Here is a 9,323-nt window from a genome sequence, read left to right as displayed (position 1 = left end):
ATTTCCTCAAACACACACCACCACGCCCCATCATTGGCCCAAAAAACACCCACACCAACAATGACAGGCATAAAACAAACTAAAATGCTACCAAAACTCACAAACAAAGACAATAGGCCCAAAACAATCATCCAAATCTAAGGATTCTATGATATGCGCCAAACTGATCAAAGGATCCTACAATCTTAAAGGATCCTACAGAGTAACAAGTCGCTCTAAAAACAGATGTACATCAATGAAAAGAACTGTATCAATCAACAAGGAAACTGAGAAATGGTGAAAAAAACTGTTCCTTTCTTCATCAATTCAAATGAAAAAAACAGTTTTCAATGCAAATCATAACACTACTAGAGCTGCCAAGTTATTTTCATCTTCATGATAAATACTAACAATGCAGAATGCACTGAAACATACCGACGCTGTTCTTCATCATTGAATACAGTACGTTCTTTTTGCACGATCTTCTTGAAACCTTTTTTCAGGTCTTTTTCCATTTGACGTCTGTAATAAGCATCCAGGTTATAATACCTGCAGCACAAACAATTAAGTAATTAAGTAATCTATACTGCAAACTTTCTATGCATTGTATGATAATGCTACCAAGATGAGTGTCAAATATACTAAGGACTTATAACATCAACTAAATAAAGGAAATTAAATCTTTGAATCTTCATTGTCTCATTCTTACCATAAAATTAAATTTAGTCTTTCTTCATCAGCTTTGTATGCATTGTTTGTTTTAGATAAAGAAATGACTTCATCAAGTTATTCACCACTCTGTTGGGCCAGTTTTATGTGCCTATTTAAATAAAGAAGCATAATCTAATGAAAACAATGGAAGACAAGAAACCTATATAACTAAAGGCAAAGAAACTTACTTTTTGGAAGGAAACGTAGCTGTATTGTGGTCCTCCATGAATCTGTAAAAATGAGAATTACGCATTTTGATAGGACTCAAAAAGTTTTGACACAATTCATAAGAAAGGGAACATAGAAAAAAGACAATTAATTTTGCATTATATTGAAGAAAAGGTTTCTATGAAGGTCAACTACATCTAATCAACAAGTTTGTGCAATTACTGTTTAAACATCTGCTTCTCTTCCCAATTAGGCAAACTTTCCATGTTCACCTGCAAAGAAGTATCAAACAATTATTGCATTGAAAAATTCTCCATGCCATAAGTGCAATTTGAAAACGATAGAAGTAAAGTTGTTCCTTTAAGCTACATTAATATGAAAATAATAATGCGCATTACACACATATTACTGAAAATCTAATTTATTAAGTAGCAGTCAGCTCTTACAATTCAGGATTATAGCATTAAATTTTAAATTGTATCAACACACACACACACACACACATATATGTCTGTGTATTTATGTATGCATCAAGGAAATTAAGTTCTGCATCCTACCAATGGTACCCATCTAAAGGAATACAGCCTACAAAAAATTGTCACTAGTCAGTCTAGTCTGCATGTCCACATTCTAAACAGAAAATAATAAGAACAACAACAATGGCAATACTGCTAAGGAAAAAAAAAACGTCTTCAACATGCCATAGGATTGTGAAATGGTGAGAAATGGATCACCTGTTTTACTTCTGCCAACCATGCAGTGAACTCTGGCCGTTTATTCCTACAAAGTATAAAGTATCGTATAAGTGAAGGGTTAAAAAAGAGAGACTTATTCACAAGAAATTAACAAATTGAAGTGAATAATAATAGATTCTCATCTTGCTCAACAGGAAACAGAGCACATTCTATTTCTAGATTTTCTCAGGAACCAAACAAAAACCCTAACCAAAAGAAAAAGGAAAAGGAAAAAAAAAAAGCACTTGCCACATATCGGTTTCTCTGATAATCCCATACTTTCCCCACGAATTCGTGACCGCTCCTTTCTTCCCTTTCTCTTTCTTCTCCTTCTTCTTCTTCTTTTTCAGCTTCTCTTTCCTCTTTCTCTCTTCTTCGTGTCTCTCTTTCCTCTTCCTCTTCCTCTCCTTCTCCTTCCTCCTCCTCTTCCTATCCCTCTCCTCCTCCCCACTATCTCTCCGCTTGCTCTCCTTTCTCTTCCTCCTCCTCCTCCTCCTCCTCTCTCCCTCGCTCTCACTCTCCGACTCCGAATCCGAATCCGAGCCGCTCTCCTCCGATTCCGAATCAGAGTACTCGGACTCGGAATCCGAGTCCTCTTCGCTACTGTACCGCCTTCGCGATTTCCTTTTTCTCCTCTCGCTTTTCCGGTGCTGCCTTTTCCCATCCTCTTCCTCTTCCGACTCGGAACTTTCCCGCGCTTTCCTTCGAGACTTACTCCTGTCTTCTCCGGAACCGGAACCGGAATCGGAATGGTTTCTCTTATTAGACGGAGCTTCGGTTTGTTCTACTTCTCCTTCTTCTTCATCTACTGATTTTCTTGCGACCGCAACGTTTCGATCTCTGCCCATTTTCGTTTTTGGCGTTGAGAGGAGCGAGGGATTGGAAATGTGAAGAACAGTGGTGGAGAGCTATTTATAGTGGTTTCTGATTAGATGGGCTTGGGCTTGGGTTGTAGAGCTAGACAGGCCCAAAGATGAACCATGGACCATCATAGCGGGTTTCCTCTTCAATCTTATTTAAACTTTTGGACTTTCATCCCACCACTTTGGGTAGAGTAATGTTATAAAGAAGATTAAAGACTTTTTAAAGTTTATTCAAATATGATGTGGTTTTTAAAATTACCATTGAATTTGAGATTATCATTATTAAATTTTGATCTATTAGTGATTTTAATAGCTGCCTCACGTTTAGCAAATCTATATAACATTACTCATACGGGTATGTAAGTCAAATTGATAGTATAGTAGATCACTGTCGATTTTGGTCAATGAACACCTACAAAGAGACTAGTATTGATAAAGGAAAGATTTCGATGCTTAATCTAACTTGAGAGAGTGATTGCCAGAAGAGTTTTATCAACAAAGATGAAGTATGGTAATCTTACCTGCATGAGTTGTGTGTCTCTCCTTGTGTGGAGGGCCTGTGAACCGCGTACAAGGTTGGCTAGGTGTTATCGGGCGATGGGACGTGGCTTTGGTTGAGACTGTGGGGTCTAATCCGTGTGCAAGACTTAGACTTTGGTCAGGTGTTGCCTGCTAAATGGAGTACGAAGTAACACCCAGAATTTTAAGCCCTAGACTAAGAAATTTTAATTTTAAGGAAATATTATGGGAAGGTTGTGATGATTTATGACTGGTATATTTTATTTATAAGCTTTAATTTAGTTGATTGAGGATTTTGGACGAATTATAGGGTTGATTGAGACAAATGTAAAGGGTTTTACTTTAGGCTTTTAATCCCACTGTGAAGGATCAAGTGGTGTTAAAAGGAATTTGTTCGGATAAAGAAAAGTCCTTGAGAGTTGTTTTGAGTTTCTAGATTATTAAGAGATAAAGCATTTGATTTTGGATTAGAAAATATAGCCTCAGGGTGACCATTATAAATTTTTTATGATCTCGCGACAATCGCTATGAACTTCTAACATCTTTGTGGTGACTGCAATGAACTTTTAGCAACTTCATGGCGGTTGTCATGAATTTTTGGCAACTCCAATGATGGTCGACAAGAACTTTTGGCAGCTATTGTGAACCTTTTTTTTTTTTTTCCTAATTAAAAAAGTTGGAAGGAGAGACCAATTGTGGCTATTCTAATTGGGTATAACCATAGTAATACCAACCCACGGGAGATTGTTCAGGAGGGACCTAAACAGTGAAAACGGCAGGCGGCAGGCACACTCTCAAGACTAGCCGAGCCATAGCTTAACCGCTCGCCCCACCAGGGCATTAATAGGAACTAAAATGGTTTATACTAATCAGGCATGAAGATTCGAACCCATACCCTAGTACTTACCTAACCACTTAAAAATTTTATTGGGCCATTGAACCACCACCCTTGATGATGGTGGTAGTGGAGTTCTAAATTTGGCCTATTACATAGGAGTACCATTCCCCCAGGCCACCCCATTTAAATAGGGGAAAAAAAAATAGAGCACGAAATTGCAATGGCTATACACATGTGAAATATTTAATAAAGTATTATTCTTAAACTTATAATGCAAATGAAATTACAGGCATCACTAGCTCCTAATTTTGGAGCTGTAAATTAAAAGTGAAATATTTGAAGCAACTTAATATAATTTTCATATATTCTGTCCTAATTAATTTTCACCAAAAGAATGTAATAAAAATGTCCTTGAACTATCAAAAACCAGTTTGTTCTTGGACATGTTAATTCGTAATATCAGCAGGGTGCAGCTAGTTACTAGAGAACTGATTTTGGGAAGAAAAAGTCTGGCCAAAGCTCCACGTGGAAGGAACAACATTGAAAAACTCGGTGGTTTTTCCATCAACCAAAGTGATCTTAAAAGACAGCCTTTGTCCTCGAACGTCGACGCTGCTCTGCCAATTTGCGCCCCAATTCCTATGCATGGGAATCCACGTTCTTGTCCTGGAGCCTCTTATCCATACGGCCTTCGCGTCACCGCTACCACCAACGTTAGAGATCATCACCATATTGAAATTTGATTGCCCCTTCAATGTGAAACGGACTCCTCCTCTCCTTTTGCATGAGACCCTTCAATCCATAAACATAGTAATAAATCACATATATATATATATATATGAGTCATAGTCAGACCAATCTCTTTGTTAATTTTATGTTAATTTATCAGGATTTCCAAGAACTTTATGATCTTGGCCAAATCCGAATTTTTAGTTCTAAGTTGTAAAGTTGCAAATTCAATTTGAAGTTTCAGAAGAAAGGATTAAAGTAAATAGTAAACTTGCAGATCTATGTTGTAGATCCATGTGAAGTTTCAGAGAAAAAAAGAAAGTAAATAGTGAACGTGTACATCCATGTGAAGTTTCAAAAGAAAATAATGAAGCTAGAGATCCATGTGAAGTTCTAGAAGAAAAGACGAAAGTAAATAGTGTCACCATGACAAGTAACTATTATATTGCGTATATTTAGCTAATATTGGGGAAAAATCATGTCCAACAACTTGTATTTTCCTTTTTTGAAACATACATTTTGATTTTTGATTAGCTATTTTTAAGCAATCACTATAGCTTATGTATTCTTTCTTTTTGCTACAATCTCTTCTCTCTTGTAGTACTTTAAAAAAGCAATTAAAAAAATACTGAAAAATATTTATGGATGGATAAAATACTTGAGCAAAATATATTATATATGCCTTTTCAATGAGCTTTAGCTGTGCATGGCTAAAAAGAGGGCATTTGAAGCTTGAATTAGCTGTTGTTCTTTATTTTACCTTCTGTAGAGGACAGGAACAATGCCTTCATTGCCTTGCCGTGCAACGCGTAAGAAAGCAGGCAGAGACATGTCAAAGTGCTGGTGAGGGGGATCGCACCACCCTCCAATATTGTTAGGAGGGCAGAAATTGGTGGCGGTAATGGTTATAACACGGCGGGGGAGGCACCACTTTGGGTCAAGCCGGTAGTTGCACATCACTTGGTAGCAACTGCCGCACGCCTCCCCCTCTCTGAAAAGCGCACTGCTAACAGCTGCTGTGTTCACGCCAAACCCGGCATGGACAGTACTATCATAACCACAAGCTCCACCTGATAAAACCAATGCAATATTAGTTATAACCTGTTAATTTCATGAGAGAGAAATACTATAAGTGGTAATTTGTGTTCATGTATCAGATTTGAGTTGTATCAATATATAAGTATAAGATTATATAGTTTAACACTAAATAAACTCATTTAATTAAACGGATTAGACTCCTAAATCATAACCAGCTAATTTTGTGTTGTGTTTATATCAAGTTCATGGGTTATATAAAAAATTATCAATCCTAAAGATCGTGTAATTAAAACTATATAAATCAACCATAATTCGACTTATTCAATTAAGTGAGTCAAACCCATTAACTCAAACCCATTAATTTTGTATTGTTTGCTAATCGTATAAAAAATCAACTGCACTAACAAGTACATACCCACCACAAAATTGCAAATCAAGTTGCCCCCACCAACACTCATGATTCATGCAAGTTCATAAGATATCAAGTTAAAAGTTTGAGACAAATATAATATAAAGTGATCATAATGATATCCAAGATTCCAAATATCAACACCCAAAGCAAAGCCATGATCATGTGATCACTTCTTACCAAGAGTGGTGGGGTTTTGGTTGGCTCCATAAAAGGTTGCGTGGCCGTTAAGCCAGCCGTTAACTTGACCGTTGATGCCATCCAAAACGACACAGGCAAGGAATAAGAAAAAATGGCATAGAGAAACAGACCCCATTTGCTCTTCAAATAAACAAACAAACAAACAGACACTTAGAATTCTTGAAGAAAGAGCCTCCATTTATAGAGGGAAAGAAGGCGCATGCCGGTGATTATAATAGGGCCTTTCTAAAAGAAAATTAGTTTAAAATAAGTAAAACCAGATTTTTCAAAAGAACGCGTTATTCTTGATAGCAAGTGCATGTGTTGATCTGAGACGACAACGAGAGAGCAAGTGCATGTGATGGTTTGTCATGTGTTTGAACTTTGAAGCCATCCCGCGCGTCGGTGATTTGAAGGTCAATTGAAAGGAATTAATACCACATTCAGTAGCCGGCCTGCTTCTTTTCTTACCATGCAGTAAGATAATATTCGTGTACAAAAAAGAAAAAGTATGGCGTTGTTTGACAACGCTTTTTATAATATATTTTTTCTACCTTTTAATTGTTGTGTGATATAAAAATAAAAATAGTTTTGGGTACCTTAAAAAGCGCACGTTGTCAAACGAACCATAATATCATGTCGACTTATAATGGTGTAACATGTTAGAATCTAGTTATGTTGCCTCATGAACTTCCAAGCGTAGCTATGAAATTCATTCGCTAGTGTGTTTTTTTACTACTATGAACAAAAAAATAAAAATAAAATAAAAGTAAGCTACTTTGATTGGTGTTAATATCTGATCTTCGAGAGAGTCATGCTTTTTCTCCATCTGCGGGGTTAAATGGAGAAAAAAGTTCATTGATATACGGGGAGATATGATCAGAGGAATTGTACATTTAGGATTTCAGATGTATTTTTATTTAAGATGTCGATATTAGACCATTGAAGCTAAAATTTACTTAAATTTATTACAATATATAATCTAATTAATGTATCAAACTAATAATACCAAACTCCACTCCCAATTCTCTGGGTTCATTTGATTATAATACTTTTAGACATTCACATAAAGGTGAAAATAAGAATATGTTTGAAGTTATTTGTTTTCTTATTAAAAAAATAAAAATAAAATTTTCAAGAAGCGTTTTCAAACGAGGCATCCTCCCACTTCATTTTTTTATTTTTTTTTTATTTTTATGAATAAGATTTTCATTCCAAAACAAACAGAATAACAAAACACACTAGAACTCATTTCTTTATAACAAACAAATGAAAACTAGACTCAAAACAAACAATTACAAATGATCTGCTACGTACACAATAAACTACAAGTTAAAACTATTTTACCACCCAATTATGAGAGAACTTAATCAAAAGTTGTCATGTACCCATTAACTAAGATCCTCAAAGGCATGCTCATATTCCCACAAATCATGACACTTTCATCGGTATACTTGAATTTTTCTTTTTCCTTTGTCATGATTCTTGTACTTATAATATCCCAAATTTGCTCCTATATATATTACACGTAGGTATATCACCTTGTGTAAACAAACAAATAAAAAAGAATATCTAATCTAAAGAGGAGAGAGATCCAATTAGAACTACAAGTGCATAACAAAATTCACATTTAATATATAATAACAAGGAAAATGCATGGAAGTTCAGTGCGTTCGATGGGGTGTACTATATCTTTATGTGAGACCGACAGAAGGGGGGCAAATGCGTCGATATCACCGACAGGTGACTTTGTAGAGATCGCACAAGCCATCACGTGCTTTTCAGCTTTTGCTCTGTCCTTGTTTGCCAAATTGTCATCCTCATTCCTCAAACAACACACAATTTCTTTCCGTACTTTGTTTTGTTTTAATTATATCTTCTTTCCGTACTTAATAGGACGTGGGAAAACGCGTTTTCATTTTTCAATTTTTTTCGAAATCGCCCTGTACCACGTTAAGAGAATTTTCTCTGCAATATGATAATATTCTTTTTATGGGAATAATTGATAGAGTTTTTTTTTTTTTTTAACATGTTGGTACGAGAGGGAGGAAAGAAGTTCGAACTAGTGACCTCTCGTTTCATTAGGCGTGATTTTAGTTGATTGAACTACTTCTACTTCATTAAAATCAGAAAAAAAGCTGATTTTAATTTGTTTAATAAAAATATTTTACATATAAGTTCTTATTCAATAACTTCAAGATCTTTACACAATTACACTAATGAAAAGTTTAAAGAAATTTAGGAAGAACATAGAGAATTTATAAATTGTTTGTTTATCTCTAATTAAATGTAAATGAATAATTTTTGCACGCTTCTTTCAATAGCCACTTTTAGAGTGGAAAGATACCACAATATTTTCTCTCATTTGCATTAATTATAACTGTTCTTTAAATAGATTAAAAAAAAAATGACTCTTAAATTGACAAGACTACTAAATAATCATAATCCTAATTTAAAATTATTTAATCCTAATAAATTTTAGTTTAACTAAATATCTCTAATCATGATCTTATCATGATCATTTCTCTTCCCTTGAAAATGATCTTATCCTCAAAGTCCGGCAAAATGGAATCAAAATACCAAATACACATGACAATCACTCAACAAAATATTTTTAAAAAATATATGCATGATTGATGGGCTCGGGCCCACATTTCTTTCCTCCAGATTGTATTGAACCACTGCCCTGTTTGCCAATGGTCCTGGACGGATACTGTAGCACTTTTTCAGGAATATGTGTTTGATTAGTTTTAGTAAAAATGTTTTGTGGAGAAAACTGAAAAAATATATTTTATATAGAAAAATGTAAAAAATTTGTTTTGTAGTGATTTTTTTATTTGAATAATAAAAAAAAAATGATTGATGTGATATAAAAAGTAGAGATGTTGGGATTAATTTTGAGGTGAAAAGATTTTTTTTTTTTTGGATTAAGGGAGGGCTTGGTACAGTACTAGCCCAGGCCATTGGCAAACAATGCCATTGTTTCAAATAGATGCTTCTTTGAATCGGGAATATGAGTCTAAAATGGACATGAGAATATTCAGTTTATGGCTAAGAAATTATAAAGCCACAAATATGACACATATTCACTAACTAAAAATAATAAAAATATATTATTTTAGATTTAAATAAAAATAAAATATTAAGGGGTGGCT

At 34.8% G+C, this 9,323-nt stretch overlaps 2 protein-coding genes across 2 annotated transcripts; both read right to left on the bottom strand.

Moving 5' to 3' along the window:
• Positions 1-332: 332 nt before the first annotated feature.
• On the bottom strand, positions 333-2,463 carry LOC132175780 (vicilin-like seed storage protein At2g18540). Its single transcript, XM_059587832.1, has 5 exons — positions 1,842-2,463; positions 1,593-1,638; positions 1,081-1,130; positions 879-920; positions 333-528 (listed from the first exon to the last, which is right to left on the bottom strand). The coding sequence occupies exons 1-5, from the start codon at positions 2,438-2,440 to the stop codon at positions 348-350; spliced, it is 918 nt and encodes a 305-aa protein (XP_059443815.1). The 5' UTR covers positions 2,441-2,463; the 3' UTR covers positions 333-347.
• Positions 2,464-4,285: 1,822 nt separating this feature from the next.
• LOC132174481 (expansin-A12-like) lies at positions 4,286-6,367 on the bottom strand. Its single transcript, XM_059586130.1, has 3 exons — positions 6,169-6,367; positions 5,302-5,611; positions 4,286-4,604 (listed from the first exon to the last, which is right to left on the bottom strand). Exons 1-3 carry the CDS (start codon positions 6,365-6,367, stop codon positions 4,286-4,288), a joined length of 828 nt encoding a protein of 275 aa, XP_059442113.1.
• Between the last annotated feature and the right edge of the window lie 2,956 nt (positions 6,368-9,323).

This window comes from Corylus avellana, chromosome ca3 (genome assembly GCF_901000735.1).
Source record: "Corylus avellana chromosome ca3, CavTom2PMs-1.0".
NCBI lineage: Eukaryota > Viridiplantae > Streptophyta > Magnoliopsida > Fagales > Betulaceae > Corylus > Corylus avellana.
The sequence above is the reverse complement of the archived record's forward strand: the minus strand, read 5'-3'. Positions and strand labels throughout refer to the sequence as shown.